Source organism: Camelus dromedarius, chromosome 17, assembly GCF_036321535.1.
Source record: "Camelus dromedarius isolate mCamDro1 chromosome 17, mCamDro1.pat, whole genome shotgun sequence".
NCBI lineage: Eukaryota > Metazoa > Chordata > Mammalia > Artiodactyla > Camelidae > Camelus > Camelus dromedarius.
In genome coordinates, this window is record NC_087452.1 from 44,729,243 (window position 1) to 44,752,900 (window position 23,658).

The following is a 23,658-nucleotide window of genomic DNA, read 5'->3' on the forward strand; positions in this document are numbered from 1 at the left end:
GTAGGTCCTCTGATTTGTTGGGCCCACTTGAGAAGGACTTGGGCCAAGGCTCCCTTTCCTGTGGCCAGAGAGCAATGAGGGTAGGGTGGGGATCATGGCATCTCAGGAGCCCTGGCATCCAACTCAGCCAGACGGCATCCAACTCAGCCAGACTGCATCCAACAGTCCTCACACTGTCTGGGGGTGCCTTAGGACACAGGTGCCCTGCATCCCGTTCGGGAAGGATTATTTGTTGTGTGTCCTTAGGGTGCTGTTACAGGGCCCTCCCTCCCATCAGTTGGCTGTAGACCTGCCTCAGAGCTGGGAACCGGACGAAGGAATCACGAGTTTCCACTGTAGTGGCAGACCTCAGCATTTTGCTCATGAGTAATTGATTCTTTTCTTGTGAGACTCATCAGGCAGCGCCCTTGCTGGTGGCCCAACCATCTCACCCTCTAGAAGGCTGTGGTTTACAAGCCCTTGCCTGAGGTCACCTCTGTCAACATGACCTGGTTGCCACCCTGGCCTGGCTGGTGATAGTGGTGACTATGGCCACCTGCCTCTGGCCGTCAGGCGGTACCTCTTTGGTTATCCCGGAATCTCATCACCCTCAGTGACACTAGGGAGCATCTTCTGTCCCCTGCGCACAGAGGACAGCCCTCCTGGGGCTTCTGGAGGATGCCAGGGCCGTCCTCCCTGCTGCGTTCCTTACAGCATGGAACATCCTCTGGCCTGTCCTGGGGAAAAGAGCCAGATGGTGGGGTGTCTGGTCACTGTTTTTACCTTCCCACCTCTGGGAGCCATCTCCCACCTTCCTCTGGGTTCCAGAGGAATGTTCGTCTCACTTCTTGTTAGACAGATAGCACATCCAGGTTCCAAGGAGCCCGGTCCCACCAGCACAGGGACTGGGCTGAGGTGCCTTTTCTGTGATGATAGCTTGCAAGTCGTGGGAGAGCGCACCGTGTCAGGAAACTTCCCTCTATCCAGCCTCACGTTCTGTCCCCTCAAGACCCCCTCTCAGTGTCCCCTACCCGTCATTAAGTCCTGAGCATTGTCTTCCTGGCAGGAGATACAGATCTCTTTAATTTTTTTTTTTTTTTTTTAGTTTTGGTGGGGGTTATGTTTATTCATTTATTTTTTAGTGGAGGTACTAGGGATTGAACCCAGGACCTTGTGCATGCACTCTACCACTGAGCTGCTCTCCCCCTGTTATAGGTCTCTTTAAACATTGCCACGGAAGCCTCTGACATTCAAAGAACCCCCCTAAGTGATGGCTGACGTGAGCCTGTCAGCTAGCCTCTGTCTTCAAAGCTTCCATGTCTGTTCATAAAAGCCAGCTGACCTCACAGTCCTTACAATTACCAGCAGTTACCCCTGCCCCTCAGCCCCATTCCATGGGAAGAGCTAATACAGATGCCAACTCCTCCCCTCTGCCTGTGCCTGCTCCCCGTCCCGCCCAGGTGAGGGCCTGAGTGTTCCTGTGTTTGTGTTTGCACACCATGGGCTGTCACCACCTCCTTCGCACCAGCTACAAGGTTCTTACTGCTGTGTGACAAACAGGAAATGAGAAACCCAGGTACAGACTCTCATTGTAAGTATCTGCCGTTAGGCCAATCCTGGTACCAAGTATCTTAGTTTGGGTTCCTCCAGAAGGAGAATATAAAACAAGGGCTTGAGTGCTGGTGATCTAAAAAGTGGTCCACGAGGGACAGGTGGGAAGAGGTATTGTGGTTCCATCTGGGTGACAGGACCATTCTGCCAGAGTCTCTTGGAAAGTACACAGAATGTCTCCAGAATCATCTGCCTAAGAGTAGAGAGTGCTTTTGTCCACTCAACTTGTTGAGGGCTGCCCCCAGGGGCGTGGACACCCCCCACCCCTACTCCTAGGTTCCTGGGCGAGCAGGTGCCCGTGGCGTAGGGGCAGGACAAAGACTTGAGATGTGAGTTTGAGTTGAGACGCTGTCAGCACAAAGTATACAGAGCTGACACAGGACTAGCCACAGGAGCTGATGTAGGTTTGTTTAAAGAAACCCCTCTTGACTTTCCGTTTATATGTCTCAGAGATCTTTCCCATGGCAAGAAGAGAGTCAGTACTCAGGAGCTACATGATATTTCATTGTGTGTGTGTGTGTGTCTGTGTGTGTGTACATGTATTCATATGTACCATACCATTCATGTCACATACCATAAAAACCACAATTTATTTAATCAGTTCACTCTTTAAATTTTTTGTTTATTTTTGTCCAGTTTTGATGAGAAGTAATTGACATGTATCACTGTGTAAGTCTAAGGCGAACAGTGAGATGGTTTGATTTACGTATTGTGAGATGATGACCACAACAGGTTCAATGAACACCCATTTTCTCATATAGATACAATAAAAAGGAAAGGAAAAAAATGGAGAAGGGAAAAAATGTTCTCCTTATGATGAGAACTTTTAGGGTTTACTCTTTTTTTTTTCATTTTTCAGTTTTATTAGGTAGAATTTTTACAATTTGACTGCACATATACAATGTATCGCATATAAATACATATACACAATATACTACACATATTTAAAAAATTTACATATATGTACTGTTCATTGTTTCTAAGAACGTTTAGAGCTTTAGCTTTTCAAACTTACATAATTATCAAGGAATAAAGCCAGCCACAAAATTAAGAGTTAATTCAAAAAGATGCATACACCCCGCTATTAACAGCAACATTGTTTATAATTGCCAAGACATGGAAGCATCGTAAGTGCACATCAATAGATGAATGGATGAAGAAGATGCAGCATGTGTATGTAATGGAAGACAACTCACTTAGCGTTTACTCTCTTAACAGCTTTCCTGTATATCACACAGCCATGCCACCTATAGTCATCAGGTTGTACGTTACATCCCTGATACTTACTGTCTTATAACTGGAAGTTTGTGCCTTTTGACCACCTTCCTCCAATTCTCCCAGCTCCCAACTTTGTAATTTGTGTCAACATTTGACTAGGAAAAATTCTCACACATACAGAGAGTTGAAAAAATTTTACCCTCACCATTCAGATTCTACCATTAACATATTACTATCAATCCATCCTTCCGTCCATCAATCCATCTTATTTTTTGGGTGCGTTTCAGAGTAAGTCACAGACATCAGTGTAGTTCCCCTCAAATAAATCAGCGTGTATATCATTAACTAGAGGTCAGTATTTGTTTATAGTTTTTTTTTTCTCCTTTTGAGGTCAACTTTACATGCAATGAAATAACACCAATCTCAGTGCACCACTTGGTGAGTTTTGACAAATGCATACACCTGGTAATCCAAAACCCTGACTCAGCTACAGAACATTACCATTGCCCCAGGAAGTTCCATCCTGTCCTTTCCCAAGCAGTACCTGCCCCTCCTCTCCCAAAGGCAGTAACTCTTCTGATATTTTTTCCATCATAAATTGGACTTGCCTGTTCCAGGACTTCACATAAATGGACTCATACACTGTGAACCTTTTGTGTAAGGCTTCTTATATTTGTCAGCATGACAGGTTTGAGATGTACCCATGTTATTGCAAGTATCGGTCGTTCTTTCTTTTTTTATTGCTGAGTAGTCTTCTGTTGTGTGGATATGCCATCGTGTATTTATTCATTTACTTGTTGAGGGAGGACTTTTGGGTCTTGCTTCCAATTTGGGGCTATTATGAATAGAGCTGCTATGAAAATTTTCTATAAGCCTTTTCATGAATTTGTTTTTGTTTCTCTTACAACCAAGAAAAGCCCTTCTTTTGAAGTGCCATTTGGTTTCAGTAGTGTTGCAGAAACTTTTTAAAGGCACAATTGTATGTATATCCATGGAGAAAATTCTGTTGAAAAGGGTAAATGCATGTTTAAAAAATGTTTTATTATGGAAAATTTCAAAAAAGACTGGGGAGGGTATAGCTCAGTGGTAGAGCGTGTGCCTAGCATAGACGAGATCCTGGGTTCAATCCCCAGCACCTCCATAAAATAAATACATAAACCTAATTACCTGCCCCCCACGAAAACAAACAAAAAATACAGAGAGACAGTGCCCATGATTCCAGTTACCCAGCTTCAGCAGTGATCAGTTTGGCTTTCCATACCCTCTACTTTTTTTTTTTTCCCTTTTTCATCTTGATCTACAGTAACCTCAGATGTCACTCCACCCATCAGTACTCCTCCATGTATCTCCAACAGATGAGGACATTTTTTTCTTTTGTATAATTATGCCATTATTATTCCCAACAGAATTAAAGGCAGTTTAAAAATTCTATCTAATGCCCAGCTTATGACTAGATATTCCTCTCTCAACATTTTTTTTTTTTGTCAGTTTGTTAAAATCAGGATCCAGGCCAGCTTCCTGTGCTGCACTAGGTTGTTATGTCTCTTAAGTTCACTTCTATTTTCTAGTAATACTCTATCTTATTTTTATTTTAATACCGTCAACTTGTCAGAACAACTCTATCACTGGACTTTTAGAATGCCGACATTTCAGATTCGGCTTCTGGCTTCCTTATGCTATTATTGTTGAGAATCAGGTTCAATGGAGATTTAAGTCCCATAATGAGGGCTGCTTCTGGGCGGGGCTGTGTACTTCCTGCTAAATCACCACAGGAGAGTCACATCTAGATTTACGAGCTTGACCTGGAGCAGAGGGATCACGTAGAATCTGCCTGATCCCTTCTTTGTAGAATTCCATCGACCTTGCTGACGGTTTTAGCATCCATTGATGATTCTAGCTTAAATCCATTATTTCACTAAGTATTAGAAAAGGGTGTTTTTTCAGATTGTGTTATTCCATCTGCATTGATCAGCTGAAATTCTGTGAAGAATTTTCCATTGTCAACTTTTTGGTTACCCTGAAATATAGTTTTTATGTGACAGGGGAATACCCTTTATTTGTCATCTTAGGAGTCATGAGTTGCTACTCTAGTGATCTCCAAAGGTGACCAGTGAATTCTTTTTTCCCCTCTGTGTATGATTATGAACTCACAAGTGTCAATAGCCTTGCACTTTTTTTTTATTCCAGTTGGTGTATCTCTTAACTTCTCTCTCTAATACAGCTTTAACTTTCTTTTATTGTTATCAATTTTTAAAAATTATTTATTTATTTATTTTATACATACATATATATATTTAATGGAGGTACTGGGGATTGAACCCAGGACCTCGTGCATGCTAAGCACACGCTCTACCACTAAGCTGCACCCTCTCCACCAAACTTCTCTCTCTTAAAAAAAAAAAAAAGCTCAAACTTTTCTACCTGAGGCCAATGGGAGCCTCTTGAGGTTAGCCCCAGCCCTGTGCATTCCACCTGCTGCCCCCATCATGGTCCGTGACTCTGCATCCTTTATTGCCGTTTTAAGAAAAGGCCAGAGTGCCGAATGTTTGGAAACACATGTTGGATCCTCATTCTTCTCTTCAAGTTGCTCTCCATAGCTCTCCAGGCCCTTGAACGTGGACTTCAGGGCTCACCCAGCCTGGCTCCCGCCCGTCTCCTCTGTTCTGGCTGCCACGGGGCTTCCTCTGTGTTGAGGGTCCACTGCTCCTTTGCTGCACCCTGCCCTCCCTCCGCCAGTCCCCACTGTCTCCTCTGCCAGTGTCACCCGTCTGCTTGGCTGGCTCTTCCTCATCTCAGGGCTTAGCCTAGCCCGGTCATTCTCAACCCTGCCTGCATGTTACACCATCTGGGCTGTTTTAAGAAATGCTAATGCCTGGACTCCACCCAAGATCAATTAAAATCTGAATGTATGGGCAATGAGGCCAGACTTTGCTATTTTTAAAAGCTTGCGCAGGTGATTCTGATGTGGCCAAGGCTGAGAACCACAGTTTGAGGTGGTCCTTCCTTGGGGAAACTTGTCCTCACTCTCCAGGCTTGCGTCACATGCCATTTGTTGCTGCTTCAGTCTTCCACTCTAGTCCTTCCCCGCCAGCTGTACTGAGATGTTATCGATGAAGAACACTGTATGTGTTTAAGGTGTCCAACCGGCTGATCTTATCCACACTTTACCACCTGGGCCTCTCTATGTTGACTGTTGGGTTTCTTCCGTGCTAGATAGAAGCCTCATGTGGGCTGTGGCCACATCTATGTCCTTCCTCTCTGTGATTACTCAGTACATAGTAGGTGCTTGGTAATATTTGTAAATGGTTGGTAGGTTGATATTTGGGCTGGATTTGGAGGTTGTTTGAATGGAGGGGTCATGCTTTGCTGTGTGGGACCAAGGCCAAATTCCACTGTCTGCCAGGATCACTTTTCTCCAGTCTCATCTCCTCCTCCTCTGAACACCTTCCCCTAGACAAGTGGACTTCAATCAGCCGTTTCCTTTTCCCAGTTCTGCCCAGAGTTGCTACTGTCTTTATATCTGTCCAAAGAAGTTGCCCAACCCATGAGCCACCTTGGAACTTACAGAACTTGTAGGAAATCCTTATTTCACATTTAATCACATACATGCTGTGAGATGCTTTCAAAATTATACACTGGGGCATCTGGTAGAAGAAATAATTTTTATATTTTTGTGAGTTTCTTGCTTTTGAGTGGCAATGAAAGTGTTGTTTACTAGAAGAATAAAAAGATATCAAATTTACACTGGCCTCTTAAAAATGATTCTTAGATTATTTATTTGCTTATTTTGAGTTAGCTTTATTAACTCACATACAATAAAGCTTTTCATTTGCCCCTAAGCAATCTGATGAGTTGTCTACCTTTAGTTACAATGCTTTAACTCTCTTGGTGGATTTCAGGCCAAGTGTGATCTAGGACCCTCACTCTCACAGTTGTTTCCAGATATGGCCTCTAAGGAAGCCCCCAAAGCTCTCATGGACTGTGATGCTGCTATGAAAGAAAAAAAAAAAAAACCTTAAAAAAATTGCCTAATGATACACAAGGAATCTCACCAACAATGAAGGGCACTAATTAAATGGTTTCTTGTAGCCCTGGTCCTGTAGGCGTCTGAGATCTGTTGCTGCCTTTTCCAACCACCAGAGGGCAGTGTTCTATTCAGCCTCACAGTCAGCCTCCCCTTTGAGGTCTTCCTTTCAAATCCCAGTAGCATTTCAACTCCTGAACTTATGTCCAGACAGTGTCTCTAGAAATTTGATTTGATTTCTAGAAATAACATCTTACATTACAACCCCACACACACCCATCCATATGCAACTCTTTATATGTATATATTAACAAAAGTTTCATAAAATAATACTTGTCTTTACTATGTGCAGTATGGTGATATTTTCTATTCTCTTCAATTAAAAAAAGTGCCAGCTTTGACATTAAAAAAAAAAAAGTGCCAGATTGCAGTCATGGCTCACAAATTGGGTCGCTGATACTGCCTTCAGTTTTGTTTACTCTGACATCCCGCGTGTTTATGGATGAAGAGGCGGAGGATTAGAGAGGGATGCTCCGTCACCGTGGGTGAGGCTTCAGGGCTTCCGACTGCTCATCTGTTTATTTGAGCTCAGTGACATTCCTGTTGAAGTACACTCAGTGCTCCGGCAGGTCACAGCCACAGAGGACAGGATGTGTGTATGTGTGTGTGTGTAGTGTCCCCAGTACACTGGTTTTTACCACACCACAAGAAAAGTCACCTGCAGCAGGGTTTTCTCTTTGGGAACGTAACTTTTGCATCTTAGCCACTGATTGTCACATTGGTGCCGTCCTCTGGAATCTTGCACAGGGGTCCTCCTCGCCCTGACTCAGCCGTGGTTTGTTTTATAGCCCAGAAGCTGACATTAACTCCAGCAGCACATACACAAACTTAAGGGGTAGGGAATCACTTGCCACTGCCAAAGCATCTGCTTCCACAAAAAAAAAAAAAAAAAAAAAAAAGTTTCTGCTGTATATAGCACAGGGAACTATGTTCAATATCTTGTAATAACCTTTAATGAAAAAGAATATGAAAACAAATACATGTATATATATGCATGACTGGGCCATTGTGCTGGACACCTGAAATTGATGCGTTGTAACTGACAGTACTTAAATTAAAAAAAAAAAAATCTGCTTCTCAAATGCAGGAGGTGCAAGTTCTCACGTGGTCCTATCTTGCTTTGTAGAACGCCTCCCAGAGGACGTTTGAGATCGACTACAGCCACAACCGCTTCCTTAAGGATGGCCAGCCGTTCCGCTACATCTCAGGAAGCATCCACTACTTCCGCGTGCCCCGCATGTACTGGAAGGACCGGCTGGTAAAGATGAAGATGGCTGGGCTGAACGCCATCCAGATGTAAGTAGGAGGGCTCTGAGCTCACCCCAGCCTGGATGCTTACACCTGGCTGGGGGAGGGGTGTGGAGGGGCATGGCTGCATCTCTCAGCGCGGCTGTCCTATTGCTCAGAACAGGGACCGGCATAGCCTGGTGTTCCGGGATCACCTTGTCATGACTGGCCCTTCTTCAGACAATAGCTGCTTCTTCCAACCTTGAGTTTTGTCACCAGAAATCATAAAACGAGTATCAGCTTAAAAAGGCAAAGGGGGGAAAGACAAATATATGCTATCACTTATATGTGGAATCTACAAATGAACTTATTTTACAAAACAGAAAGAGGCTCACATAGAAAACCAACTTATGGTTACCAAAGGGGAAAGGAGGGGAGGGATAAATTAGGAGTTTGGGATTAGCAAATACAAACTACAATGTATAAAATAGGTAAACAGCAAGGTCAAGGTGGGGAGGGTATAGCTTAGTGGCAGAGCGGGTGCTTAGCATGCACAAGGTCCTGGGTTCAATCCCCAGTACCTCCATTAAAAGAATAAATAAATAAGTAAACCTAACCACCGCTCCCCCTAAAAAAAGAAAATGGGAAACAACAAGGGCCTAGTGTAGAGCACAGGGAACTATATTCAATATTTTGTGATAGCCTATAATGGAAAAGAATATGAAAAAGAATATATATATATACACATATATATGTGTGTGTGTGTATGTATATATACATATATATATGTACATATATATATATGTATATATACATATATATGTATGTACATATATATATATATGTACATATATATATATCTGAATCACTTTGCTGTACCCCTGAGACTAACACAACATTGTAAATCAACTCTACTCCATTAAGAAAAATAAAAGGCGAAAGCAAGTAACAATGATTGTTTGCTGTGTGCAGGGCACATTACATGGATGACACCCCTTCTCCAAGGTCCCCAGTCCCATTCACAACTGGTGAAACTGCAGTTTGCCCAGGCACGTATTTTTGGCCAGAGGTCCAGCTGGGATTTGTGTTTCTAGGCAGCGATAGCTCTCTCAGCTCCTAGGGAGTTATGCCTTGTTAGGTAGATTCCTGAAACCTCGTCTGTCTTTGTGGTTCTGCTGGGGTGATTCTGTAGCCCAGGGTTACAGTATTACCCCAATAACTATATCTCCTCATCTCTTCTCTTCTGCTGTTGCAAGTTGACTAAGTGAGAAGGAAGCTGGGGTGGCTGGCCACTCTGGTTTTTGCACTGCTGATGTGGATTGCTGATAACTTTTCAAAGGTAAAGGGTGAGAAAAAACCCAGAGGCAGATTCCCCAGACAGGTAGTTTAGGGGAGAATCCCGATTGTAATTCTGGTTCCAAGGCCACTTGGACCTGTCTGTAGTTTCAGCAGTAAGTTGAAACAAGACTGTATGTTCCAGGGAACCGTAAAACCAGGGTATTGCGGGAAAAGGACACAAGCCAGAGGTCATCAAAGAGACCTTTATGATGGCAGTGGGTGGCTTCATATTTCAATTTGTGTTTCCTGCTGCAGGATGCCGGGGGGAGCTGGTGGGAGTTTTTGTTATTTTACCTCCTTCTTGCACTTCCTGACAAAATCTTTTATCGGCACGACATAGGGGTTGGAGATTTTTCCATTTTTATTAAAAAGTATTTTTCAAAAAATTAGTATACTGTTAATCACTTTAGCACAGATATTTTCATTTTTCCTAAGGCTTACACAGGCTTATGTAATTTTTACATAATAGTAATGCATGTCCATGTAACTCTGTATTTAAAAAAAATACAGAAGTAATTAGGTTTTTATTTATTTATTTATGTATTTAATGGAGGTACTGGGGATTGAACCCAGGACCTCGCGCATGCTAAGCTCAAGCTCTGCCACTAAGCTGTACCCTCTCCCCATATATATATATATATATATAATTTTTTTTTTAAGTCAAGCATTAACTAGGAAGGGGCACTCTTTGTGAATCACACACTTAAAAGTGTCTCCCACGAGTTTGATTCACTTGGTAGCTTCTGTGAAAACTCAAGACCAGGCTTCTTTCCCAAGAGGCTGCCAAAGGCAGATGTCTGTGTGTCCTGTGGGTTTAGAGTTCTCAAGACTGTTCGGAAATGAACATAGGACACCTGGATTTTTGAGCTGTTCCCAGGAAGGGGTTGTGTGTGTGTCTTGGCAGGTATGTGGCCTGGAACTTCCACGAGCCCAAGCCAGGACAGTACCTGTTCACCGGGGACCACGATGTGGAACATTTTATCCAGCTGGCGCACAAGCTGGGGCTGCTGGTTATCCTGCGGCCTGGACCCTACATCTGTGCGGAGTGGGACATGGTGAGTGCGGCTCGGCTGGCCTCGTGACAGGCAGGGTCAGAAGGCAGAGATGCGCACGCCCGGAAGTCAGTTTCCTCATCTGTCAAAAACGGTTCATGGTGTGGGCTCTGTCCTCCTCCCAGGGTAGTTGTGAGATTAAGTGGCGTAATCTATCTAAAAGGCTTTGATTGTCAAAATGTTGCATCCATGCAAAGTGATCTTATTTTTACTGTGTTTACAATTTCTAGTTTCCCTGAGTACAGACCAGAAAACCCAGTTCAAATACCCTGTCTCCATGACACTTTTCTTCTTTTCCCTCACTGTTAATAGTAATTTCTGTGTCCCCCAAGATCTTTTAATGGCTTCCTCTTTTTTTCTCTTTTTTTCCCCTGTCCTAGGGAGGATTACCTGCTTGGCTATTAGAGAAAAAATCTATTGTTCTCCGTTCTTCTGATCCAGGTAAGTTGTTCTGGATGTCTTAAGAGAATTTAAGAAAGCTTAGATAATTTATATCAAAAGGATTGGGGATTTTGGAGGCTGGGGTGCCCCTGTGTGAACACTTCTGAAAGTTTAGCCAAAGAGTGAGTGTGAGTCATTGTCCAGACACTGAGTGTGCAGGACTGAAGGCTTCCACCAACGACTTGACTGGATCTCACAGAGACACTGGTGACTCTTTGAATTGGCACTGGGCCCTGATTGCCGTTGACCAGTTGACTTCCATGCTTTCTCTGCCTCCACTGTTAGTGTATCACTTGGCCAGGGGTGACTTCCAGCTGACCAGAATGGCGGATGTAGTTTCTGGGATGGTGTCACTGGAATGGTGTCACTGGGTTTCACCGGATTTCTGCGATGCCTTCTATTCCTTTGTCTACTTTTACAGAAGGATCTGCAAACGATAGATTATTCCCCCCTGTCTTTTTAAACCACTAAAAATTATTTTAGCTGTAAACCCTTGTCAATCAGAAGGTCCTATTTAGCTGCATTTCTATCTCCTGAAGACCTGGGTTTCTCTCGGTGAGGAAGTTGGTCCTAAGAGCAGCTAACGCGGCTTAAGTTTGCCATGTAAGAGGCTGGTGCAGGATGCTCCAGGTGCGTTTCCTTCTTGGTGTGCAAGTCTTACAGTTTGCACTCTTGGTGCATCATTAGTGTCTTTCCACATATCTCATTTAATCCTTACGACAACTTTATGAAGTGTGTACTCTGTTTTCCCCATTGCACATTGTAAATATATAATTGATAAGAACTTAAAAAAAAAACTCTACTGTGACAGAGAGAAGGAGGCGTCACTCTGTCACCTATTTCTTCATTTGGCAAGTGTTGGTGGATGCCTCCTGTGCTGCAGCCTTTTTGTCCTAGTGGCAGGGACGGGTACCTGGCCCCCTGGTCCCTGTCCTCTGAGAGCTCAACCTGGCAGGACAACTTTCATCAGACATTTAGTGACTGTTGCCCCCCATCTCAGAAGGTAGTTGTTGAATCCAGTCTATCTGATCTCTGCTGCCAGCCCCCAGGTGACAGGCTGTGTCTCCTTGTAGAGAAAGGTGTGTGATGGTGTTAAATCTGATTGTTTTCCAGATTACCTTGCGTCCGTGAAGAAGTGGTTGAAAGTCCTTCTGCCCAAGATGAAACCCCTCCTCTACCAGAATGGAGGGCCAATTATCAGCGTGCAGGTAATGGAGGAGAAGAGCCCGGGCAGCTGGGGGAGGTTTCCATCCACCCACGTTACATGTGGCAGTGAAGCAGGCATGAGCCTCTTTTGTCTGTTTCTTTAAGAGGCAATACTGGGGGAGGGTATAGCTCAGTGGTGGAGCACACGCTTGGCATGCATGAGGTCCTGGGTTAAATCCCCAGTACCTCCATTTAAAAAACAAAGAACAAATTTTAGTTACAAACCAGAAATAGACTCATGGACATAGAAAACAAACTGTAGTTGCCAGAGGGAAAAGTTGGGGGATAGATTAGGAGTTTGGGATTAACAGACACACATTATTATATATAAATTTGTACAGGTTAAGGTTTTAGGAGCCTATTTTCCTGTGTGCAGGTTCCAAGGCTGGAACTGGGTGTGTCAGCACGACAAACGGGGTCTTCTTCATTTCTCTTGATCTCAGGTTTTCTTCTGTTTCCCTGGTTTTTCAGTCTCTGCTTCTCCCTAAATCACTTTCAGTTTTTAACTTAATTTCCCTTTATTTATTGCTTATTTTGTGTGTGTGTGTGTTGGGAGGAAGGAGGCAATTAGGTTTATTTTTATTTATATTTTTAATGGAGATACTGGGGATTGAACCCAGGACCTCGTGCACGCTAAGCACTCATTCTACCACTGAGCTATACCCACCCCCAGGTTTTTTGTTTGTTTGTTTAATCCTATAAGAATCAGTTCTCACTTACTTAGGGATGCTCTTTGCCCCACTGAGAATTCTTGCTTCAGAGCAGGGGTTCCCATCCTGAGCACCACTGCTGCTTGCATCCGACAACTCTGTTACGGAGACTGACCGTGTAGGATGTTTGGCAGCTTCCCTTGTCCTCTGCTCGCTAGAGGTCAGCAGCACACCTGCCTCTAGTTGACACCCTCAAAATTCTCCAGACAGATGTCCCCTGGAGGGCAAAATAGCTCCTGATTGAAAACCACAGTCGCTACTGAGCACAAACAGAACATCGGTTATTGAGTGCAAAATGGGAAACACCCTGAACGTTTGACAGTAGGGAACCCAGTAATTGATGGTTTATAACTTCCCTGATTATTCCAAGGGACATTTTGCAGAATGTATTAAGGAGAAAGGTAACATTATAACTGGTGCATATAATATGATGCCAGTTTTGAGGACAGAGAACAATTACTGTGTATTATTTGTATATAATTAAGATGTGCGTGGCAGGGAGCATATAGCTCAGTGGTAGAGTTTGCACTTAGCGTGCCCAAGGTACTGGGTTCAATCCCCAAGACCACCATTAAAATGAATAAATAAACCGAATTACCTCCCTGCCCTAAAACAAAACAACAACAACAACGAAAAACAAAGATGTGCATGTGTTTGTGTAAGAATCTAGAAGACCATGCCAAAATGCTTACAGTGGTTATCTCTGGGTAACAGAATTATTAACAGATGATTTTCCCATTTTCTTTTCATTTTTCTTCATTTTCTAAATGTTTCTGCCCTGAGACGGTATTAGTTATGTAATGCTGAAAGTTTCCATTATCTGCTATAGGGGAGAATGTCACTACCGTTCAAGTACTAACATGTTGGTTGTTTTCTGCTTGTTATTTCTGGGGTTGGGGGGATGGTTAGTAAATAGAAGGTACGTTTTATGCTGTGTTGCTTTTTGGAAAATGAGTTTTGAGGACTGAGTGGTGGAGATATTTGGGGGAGTGACTAAGCCTTGTCATCTCCCAACAAAAGCTTTGCATTCGAGGGACGAGGGACGAGGGACGAGGGACGACGTTGGCATCTCCTGATTTCTTCCCCGCCCTCTTTTGTAATTTGCAGGTTGAAAATGAATACGGCAGCTATTCTGCCTGTGATTACACTTACCTGCGTTTCCTGCAGAGTCACTTTCGCTCCTACCTGGGTGAGAAAGTGCTTCTGTTCACCACTGACGGGGCGCACGAGCAGTTCCTAAAGTGTGGGACGCTGCAGGGACTCTACGCCACGGTGGACTTCGGAGCAGGTTGGTGCCAGCCCTGGAGTGCAGGGAACTCGCCTGTCACTTCCGCTTCTTTCTGAATAATGCATCACTCTGAGAACTGTGACCGGCTGGAGGTGGTTTTATCTTGCCTGACCTGTTACGTGCTGTGTCAGGTGCAGAGGTCCCACACAGGAAAGCCTGGCTGGGATGCTTCCGGCTGTGATGACGTTAAGAGATCTTTGTTTCAGTTGAGAGCAGCTTTCATAATGGACATGACAGCTAAGTGCAGTGTTGTCCTGAAAATGATCCTGGACTTTTTTCCCTTTTTTTTTTTTTTAAAGGACACTATTGGGACAATTGAAATCTTCGAATAAAGTCTTTAGATTAGATAATAGTATTCTGTCCATGTTAATTTCCTGTTTTTTATCATTGTATTATTATTATTTTTTAACAATGCCCTTGCTCTTAGTGAATGCACCCTGAAGTATTTAGGGGTAAAGGGCCATCCTGTATATATATATTTATATAGAGAGAGGGGAAAACAGATAAAATAAATGTGGTAAAATGTTAACAACTGGGGAATCTGGGCGAAGGGAATATGAGTTCTTTGTACTGTTCTCAGAGCATTTCTATAAGTTTGAAATTATTTCAAAATAAAACATTACCCCTTCCCCACCTCCCAAAAAAGACCAGCCCTTCAAGTAGCGTAGAGACTCTGCTGTTCCCCCGTCTGAAGAATAAAATGCACATCCAGCACTGCCTTCTCATGAGAAGGATGTACAGAAGGCTGGAGTCGCATTTTTAAAGCTCCAGTGAGTTGGGGGTTTCTAGAAACATGGTACACTGCTCAGAGCATCCGGTGCTGAAGTAACACATCTACAGAGACCTGCACAGGAAGTGGCAGCCTGGTTTCCTCCTGCTCTGGCACCTTTGCCAACACAGTGATGAAAAACCACAGCACTTTTCTGTCGGGAGGAACACATTGAAGATGACGACAAGTTTGTTGCAAGCATCATTTGTATGTGGGATGACAGCATGATTGCTGCTGTGGGTTCAAGGACAGACGCTGCATGGCCGGAGTACCTGGGCAGGTGGGGCTGTGGTGGCTTCATTCATTCGTGTGCAAGAGGGGCATTGCCTGGGGCCAGACCCCGGGAGAGACTCCCGAGAGCAGCATTTGGAGCCCACCTAATGTTTCACAGCGCCTTCTCTCCTGAAAGCTGGCCTTCCAGAGAAGCCCAAGGTCTGTCCAAGAGCAAGGGGTTGTTTGGAGACTTGGCTGGTGTCCTTTCCACTCTGGGACACCCCCTGCGGGAACTGGATCATGCAGTTTGGGGCCGGGGGTCCTCTGCTGTGGCTGGAGAGAGTCTGTTCACGCGCACTCTTTCACTGATGTAAGGCAGCCCATTACCTCTCCTTGGAGAAACCGTTTCTCTTCCTGGAGGAGGACGGGGGAACAGAAGACGTGGGAAGCAAGACAAGATCCAGGCATCCTAATGGAATATTTCAGAGGAAAAAAATTGAGAGCAAGTGGCCGGGAATGGCTGGTGATATACGAATTCAGATTTAGAGTGTACTCCATCATTCGGGGCTAAACATAATTCAAGCACATTCATCCCTTTGATTTGCTAACTAAGTGGCTGATATTTGTGGCACTATTATGTATGTGGTGCCTTGGTGGCTACAAGGGAGTATGTTCAAGGCAGCGCCATCCTGTAGGGGGCATCTGGGTCAACCAGATGTTCGAGTAAACTGAGACACACACCAGACATGTGTCCAGGCACTGGGGAGCCAGAGGAAGCACATGGCCTATACGTGGTGACCTCCCAAGGGAATGCAGCCGGGAGAGGCCACGGGCAGCGTCACAGAGCAAGCAACATTCTGTGGTCCCCACAATCTGTCAAACGGACCGTCTGAGTCTCTGCCTGATGCTAGCCTGGAGGTGTGCCAGGCCCATGGGCGTGTGGGAGGCAGAAGGGCGGGGGCCTGGGGCTCAAGTCCTACTGAGGGGTCTTTTTATTTAACACCTGGGCATCCCCATGACTGACCTTTCTTCTCACTCTCTGATTTTTCAGGTACCAACATCACAAATGCTTTCCTAATCCAGAGGAAGACTGAGCCCAAGGGACCCTTGGTGAGAATCGGGGGTTAGATGTGGAGAGACTGTCCACCTGTGCTCACTTCAGGGCCGCTGTTGGGGGAGAGCGGCCACCCGCCGTGGGCGGTGGGCGTGCAGCTTCGGTCTCTCCGGGTCTGAGGTCAGCCGCTGGTGGGACCGTAGGGACACACGGGTGACAGCAGAAGCAGTGTTCCCACTTGAACCTGAGACCTACACCAGAGGGGGAGGGACAGAATGGGAACTCAGGTGAACGTCCCGCCGAGGTCAGGCTTCGCGTGCTTCACCGCATTTGGTCCCCGTGACGGCTCTCAGAAGTAGTGTTATCGCTCCATTTTCAGTGAGGCTCAGACAACATGTCACTTGCCTGGGGTCGTACAGCTGGTGAGTGGCAGGGCCGGGATCCCGAGTTCAGGTCTGTGTTTCTTGAAAGCTCTTTGTGACAGAGCTTCTCCATCTCCGATGTGCCCACACATCATGTGGGAATCTTGCTAAAAAGCAAATGTTGATCTGTTGGGTCTGGATGGGGACTGAAGTTCTGCATTTCTGACAAGCAACCAGTGACGTGGGGATGTGGGTTTGCTGGCTGCCCTGGGAGTCACAGGGCTCCATGTGGGCAGGTGGCTGGGAGGTGGAGGTCCTGGCAGGTGTGCCCAGCCCATGAGTGTATCACTCTCTGTGCTTAATTGTCACTGTCACTCGCCCAGTTTCAGGGGTTGTGTCCTGTGCCTTCTCTGCAGCAGGTCAGGCTGCCCTGCCTGTGTACAAACCTTCACACAAAACAACCTTTTCTGAGCCTAGCTTCTGAACCGGCCTTCACAGACTCTGGGTGGAGCTATTTCCTGGAGTCCAAGACGAGAAAGCCCCAGAACATGTCCAGATCTCTTTTTCCTTCTGTAGACCGAGGGCTTGGCAGGGTCAAGTCCAACAGAAACATGAAGTGCTTGGGGCCTGCTTGGCAGAATGTCTGGACAAGTCTCCCTCTCTTTAAGTCAATCTGAGATCTGAAAATATGGATTCACACCAAATGAGAATTCGGAGCGAATTAGTTAATGAAAATATTTTAACATCTGATTCTTTCATCCAACCAACTTTCCTCCCATGTTTAAACTGGGGATTGGTTCACAAAATTTTGAGGCAGGTACAACTTTTCAGGAACACATGTGTTGTCGGCACCTGAGACTTGAATTGGGGTACTGCTGAACTCTGGGAAGTCCCTGTTGGTCCCCCAGCGCTGGGTAAAGCAGTGATTGACAGCTCTGCTGCTCACCTGTTCCTCAGTGGAGAACCTAGGACAGCAGTTACCAGGAAGCCCAGCATTTAAAGGTCCTAAACTCCATGTCCTTTCTCTTTTTAGATCAATTCTGAATTCTATACTGGCTGGTTAGACCACTGGGGCCAGCCTCATTCAGTAGTCAGTACCAAAGCGGTGGCTTCTTCCCTCCAAGATATGCTTGCCCGAGGGGCGAATGTGAACTTGTGAGTGTTCGGGTTCGGAGGGGAGGGTGTCCCCCATACCTGCGGGCTCCTACTGAAGTACTGTCTGTTCTCATTTCCTCGTAGGTACATGTTTATGGGGGGCACCAATTTTGGCTATTGGAACGGTAAGAGCAACCTAACACCTACCTGCTCATAGAAGCTAATGCTACAATGTTTCTGGTGTTTGATTTTAGGGGGTCTGCTTACGGATGACTGTTATTTTCTGTTTTTGTTTTCTCCTAAATGTTTTTAATATATAAGAATTGCCTATATAATTTTAAAAATCACTTTTCTTTAAAAAAATTTTTTAAGGGACATAATTTGTGCATTTAGAAACTTTATTTTTTAAATTTTATTCTTATTTTAATTTCTTGGTGGGGAGGTAATTAGGTTTCTCTGTTTATTACTTTTGGTGGAGGTACTGGGGAGAAACTTTGTGTTAACTCCAGCTAGTTGAGCAGGTCATAGTCCCTAGTTATAGTGTACTTGTTCGTATATTCTGGTCTTTTTTCTTTCTTTCTTTTTAAAAAATATTTTGTTGAGATATAATTCACATACCATAAAATTCATGATTTTAGAGTACACGATTCCATGGTACTTAGTTATCACAAAGTTGTGCAGTCGTTACCACCATCTAAGTCCATAACATTTTCATTACCCCTAGAGAGAAACCTTCATTACCCAAGAACTCCCCCACTCTCCCTCCTCCCAGCCCTCGGCAGTCACCAGTCTATTCTGTCTTTATGGGTCTGCCTGTTCTGGACATCTCTTAGAAACTGAACCATACGATATGTGGTCTTTTGTGTTTGGCCTTTTTCATTTAGCATAATCTCAAGGTCCGTCCACGTGGTCGCGTGTGTCAGTGCTTCATCCCTTTCTGTTGCTGAATAATATTCTCCTGTGTGGACATTGTGTGTATCCATTCATCCACTGATGTACGTCTGGGTAGTTCCCCACTTCTCGCCATTATGAGTAATGTTGCTATGAACACGGGTGTGTTCAGTGTTTGTTTGAATCCCTGGTTCAGTTCTTTTGGCTTTATACCTGGGAGTGGAATTGCTGGTTCATATGGTAACTAACTCAGCATTTAGAGTTAGGGGAACTGCCGTAGTGTTTTCCAAAGCATCTGCATCATTTTACATTCTTATATGGTCTTTTTTTTTTTTTTTTTGGTAGAAAGAATTATGACAAAATTCTCTTTGTTGCCATTGACTTTTGCAAAGACAAAGCATCCTATGTTGGCCTTTCTCTAAGCCTCATTCCCCACCTCTCTCCACCTTTGCATTTTCCTCTGTGAATCACTGAGGATGCCCTCCCACTGAGTTTTGGAGGCCTAACTGGGCTTCAGTCCCCTAGGATCTGTAACTGGGTACTGTTGGCTCTTAATGAGGTTTCTTCTTTGAACTGCTCATCTTTTGTGCAGGGTGGGATAGTCAAGGAGAAGACTTTGCTTCCAAGTATTACTAATATTATTGTTGTTATTAGAGCCAAGAAAGGGAGCTGTTGCCAAACTCCATCATTTCTTAAAAAATAGGTGTGTGCTGAAGTTGGTAACTGAAGTTCGAGCATCTCTGTGTCTGTCTTCCCGTTAGAAACACTTCAAACTTTGTGATGCCTTTTTCACTCAGTAGGTGGGGATTCCACCTAGCTTCCATCCATAGACCCACGACCAGTCATCCAAGCCAGGAATAAAGACTGATTTTTTTTAACCTTTCCGATTCATGATACAATTTTTTTCTATATCCTATTATTTTATTGCAGACAATACATTCTTCTTTTTTAAAACTTAGACGTATAAAAACTACCACTCAGAAAACAGAAGTTGTCCTTAATCCACTCCCTTGCCCTTGACCCCGCCATAAACAATAAAAGTCTCTTTCTTGCCTCTGTTTTCCCATTCAGTCCTCATAGCAGCCTCACCTGGGCTGGGGAGTATGGGCCCACTTTACAGGTAAGAAAAACAGGGTCCAACAAATGTCCATGTGTTTCCCATTCAACTGGCCAGGAGTGGAGCCTCGACTTGAACTCGGGCCTTAGAAAGCTGGTCACCGCCCTTTGGATAATGCTTTGCAGCCCAAGGCCTCTGTTCCGGCCCCTAAACCAGCCCCTCCCGTGTTTGTGGGCCTGTCTGACCTGCCCTGTTGCCTAGTGTCTCTGCAGAGGTGAGGGAGGGCCAGTCTGTGTCCCTTTTAGTGTCTGGGCTTCAGGCTGGCCTCCCAGAGGAAAGCAGGGGAGAAAACCTCTGGCCGGGGCAGCTCATCACCTGTCCTCCCCAAGGTAGGTGCCCTGCTGTGCAGGTGGGTGCACCACCCTGTGCCCAGGCGAGGGCCTCCTGTGGGGCCAGGCCGTCCTCTGCTTCTCACACAGATGTGCAGGACGTCTTGCTGTTTCTCTTGCCTTCCTACCTCACCCTCCCTGACGTGGCCAGAGGAGGCTAGAGTTAGCACCGGTTGCCTGTGACGCTGCCCCGTGTCTCTGGATGGCCTGAAACATCCAGAGAAAGATTCTGCAGGTAGAACCAGGGCACAGACTTAGTTTTCTAGTCTGTCTTGTTCCCCTCCTGGCTGGCATCCCAGCCTGGGTTCCCTTGGCCTGTAAAATGTGTTTCTGAAAGTCACACTCGTTCAGCTCAACCCCGCAATCCCTCCTGGAGCTCCTCCTGGTACCTGATTCTGCAAGGGCCTTGGGTAAATAAGGCCTTGCCTTCCTCCAGGATGCCCGCAGTCTAAGGTCACTGCCACATTAGAGCTAGGGGAGGGCCCACGAGGAGAAGGTGAGCTCCCTGCCGCAAGGGATGTGGTTTTACCTTCCTTTGCATCTCACAGCAAAGGATGTGCTTTGACATATGTGTTCCCAGAGGCAGGCAGATCTGCTGGTAGCCACAGCCTCTGAGTAATAAATGGGGGAAAAGTAACATGATTGGATCAGTTTGATTGGTTATGTGGTTCAGGTCTTTCAAAATGACCTGATCCTCAGCCTCGTTCTTCTGTCAACCCCACCACCAGGAGGGTCTCCCAAGGTGCTGGCCCCATCATTTCTGAGCTGTGGGGTCACTCGAAGGAATTCATTACAAAATCGTAGTGAACTATCAAATTTCATGCCTCAGTTACTTAGAAATTAGGTTGGATATGATTATCCTAGAATAACTTTAATCACTCACACACTGGCATTGTAAAATGCTCTCTGGACTAGAAGAGAAAAGGCTGGGGCAGAGCCTTGCTGGTCCCCAGAAGGCAGCATCAGCCTTACCTGGGAGGCTTAGGGATGCAGAGTCTCAGGTCCTGTCCCAGCCTTGCTGAATCAGAATCCCCGGTGGGACTCGGGAGTGTCTTTAACCAGCTCTCCATGTGACTCTCACCCCTGGGTCGGTTGTCTCAGTGTTGACACAGGGTGCCTGCCTGAGATTGCAGACCGCCTCCTGCCTGTGAACATCACTGGTGACAAGCCTGGGGGCCTCTGATCTGGACTGTGCCCCTTGGACAGTAATTGCAAAGCCACTCGCTTCTCTAGTATTCTTATACCCACACAAAATTAACAGTATGTATTAGTCCCTGTTGTGGGTCGCATTCCCTGGGAAAGACTCTGAGATTCCCCAGTAGGAAGTTTACTGGGATGTGTGCTCCCCAGAGCAACATTCGTGACAGTCAGGATTGGGCAGAGGGAGAAGTTGGGTGATGGTGCAGTTTTCAGAGTGACTCAGCTGATGCTAAAGGGAGATCTGAAGCTGGGATGGCCCTTTGGGGACCAAATTTTTCGGATGAGGCCAAAGACCAGAGAGGGGCCCGTCTAAGAGCCGTCAGCAGCCAACACTCCAGGTGGCCGGAGGAATGAGTGCGCCCCTGACTCTTTGCAGAAATTTCCAAGACCTTAAGGTTCTATTTGAATCTCGGTGGGCTCTGTGTGTCTGCAGTCATCTCTCCCTTTGTTTGGTCTGCTAACCCCTCTGTTGTTTTTGGCTGATCCTTGGCCCAGTGTGTCCACCACTGACCTTTCTCAGCCACACAGTTCAAGGTCATGAACAAGATTGCAGACCGCAGGTTTAGCGGTCAGACACGTGGGTCACGCCCTAAGGCCTGCTGTCACTGGTTGTGAGGTGTTGAGTGGGTTTTGTGGGGAGCTTCAGATGCCCTGCTGTCCAGCGGTGGGACTGTCTGCTGGGGTCGCAGCTGTGAGCTTCGCTGAGACCGTGGACGGGGAAGGTGTTTGTAGACTCCAAGGTGCTTGGCGGGGGCCACTTCTGTGTCCCTTAACAATTGGCTCTAAGGTGTCTCTTATTTTTCCCTTCCACAATGCTGAGCTGTGAATCCCAAAGAACTTTCATGCCCCCCTGCCCTGAGGAGGGCCTTCTGTAGTAACTAGGGGCATGTTTTTTGTCTCCTAGGGGCCAACACACCCTACCAAGCGCAGCCCACCAGCTACGACTATGACGCCCCCCTGAGCGAGGCCGGGGACCTCACGGAGAAGTATTTTGCCCTGCGAGATGTTATTAAGAAGGTGGGTGCTTTGCAGGGGCCGCCGGGGCTGGTCTGGGACGGATCCTGCCCGGGACTCAGTGTGCTCTGTTGACTACTTCCTGGAGCCTTCGTGTTTCAAAGGACGAATGAAGGGAGGCACCCGCTAGACTTGGCCTTGAGCCTTGGTTCCACCCAGTTACTCCACTAGTCTGTTCACTTATAAAACTGGAACAACAGCACCTGCTGGTGTTGTAAGGGTTAAAAGAACACTGGTAAGTCCAGACACGTCTTCTGTCCAGGAAGTGTTAGCCGTTACTATTATTTACATGAAAGGTAAGAAAATGTGGGTCCGTATAAAAAGGTGAAGTGTGCAGGGAAGAAACTGTGTGGGCATTGGGAGCCCGGTGCAGGAGGGAACCAGCAGCAATGCTTCATTTTTCTGTTTGGAGCATGTACTTGCTGATTCCCCCTGGCCTGACACCTGAGCTGCTCAGTCCTGCTAACGTTGTCACCTTTTGAGGCATCTCACGCACCCAGGTGGGGTTTCCTGTCTCTGTGTGGCTTTAAAAAGAAAACCACAGTTTTTCTGCTCAGTCACCTGAGTTTTGAAGTTAAAAAACAAAGGTTTTCTGCCTATAAATGGTATGGACTTTTAAGTTATGCTGTAGACTCAATTTAAGCCTGAGGGTTAACATTTATATTATGAAATGTTTTAAACCATATTGAAAAATATGATGTATACTTAACCACGCTTAGAGTTTGTCCATTTCATCTAAATTTTCAGACGTGTGGTTAAAATGTTGCTCATGTTATTTGTTATTTTTTTAGGGGGGAGGTAATTAGGTTTTATTTTTATATTTACGTATTTGTTAATTATTATTTATTTTAATGGAGATACTGGGGATTGAACCCAGGACCTCGTGCACGCTAAGCACGTGCTCTACCACTGAGCTACACCCTCTCACCAGCTCGTGTTATTTTTTATTATGAGTTGAATCTCTGCAGAATTTAGAGTGATGGCTCCCAAGTTCTCTCTTGTATGTACATTCTGTGTCTCAGAGCTCTCTGTTCCTATCTTTATTATTTCCTTCCTTTATTTGAAGCTTAGCTTTTTAATCCAGCCTTTCTTCTTTTGAACATAGATATTCAAGGTTATACATTTCCTTTAAGTACTGCAAGTGTGCCATCTCGTTAGTTTTAGTATGTAATATATTTATTATCGTTTGCTTCTAAACATGCCTATTTTGATTCTCTTTGACTCAGAAGTGAGTTTTTCCATTTTTAAACATAAGCGTTTTTCTAGTTTGTTGGTTTCTGATATACTTGCATTCAGGCTAGGGAAGGTAGTCTGTGTGATACCAGTCCCTTGAAATTCGTGCTCATTAGCTTATGCTCATTAATGGGGCTGTTGACGTCTTTGATATCCTTCCCAATTTTTTGTCAGTTTATTCTATTAGTTATTGAAAGGTTGTGTTTATGTATTTCTGTTTGTAGTTC

The 23,658-nt window shown here is 45.3% G+C and overlaps 1 protein-coding gene across 2 annotated transcripts in view; it reads left to right on the forward strand.

Annotated features, from left to right (window-relative positions):
• GLB1 (galactosidase beta 1) overlaps positions 1 to 23,658 on the forward strand; it is a 76,143-nt gene that overhangs the window by 13,500 nt on the left and 38,985 nt on the right. For both annotated transcript variants that reach the window (XM_031469831.2, XM_064496801.1), the window contains exons 2-10: positions 8,019 to 8,188; positions 10,362 to 10,512; positions 10,890 to 10,950; positions 12,064 to 12,158; positions 13,974 to 14,154; positions 16,188 to 16,246; positions 17,586 to 17,707; positions 17,792 to 17,832; positions 22,089 to 22,201. In XM_031469831.2, coding sequence (XP_031325691.1) covers positions 8,019 to 8,188; positions 10,362 to 10,512; positions 10,890 to 10,950; positions 12,064 to 12,158; positions 13,974 to 14,154; positions 16,188 to 16,246; positions 17,586 to 17,707; positions 17,792 to 17,832; positions 22,089 to 22,201 — 993 coding nt within the window. The remainder of the gene's footprint in view (positions 1 to 8,018; positions 8,189 to 10,361; positions 10,513 to 10,889; positions 10,951 to 12,063; positions 12,159 to 13,973; positions 14,155 to 16,187; positions 16,247 to 17,585; positions 17,708 to 17,791; positions 17,833 to 22,088; positions 22,202 to 23,658) is intronic.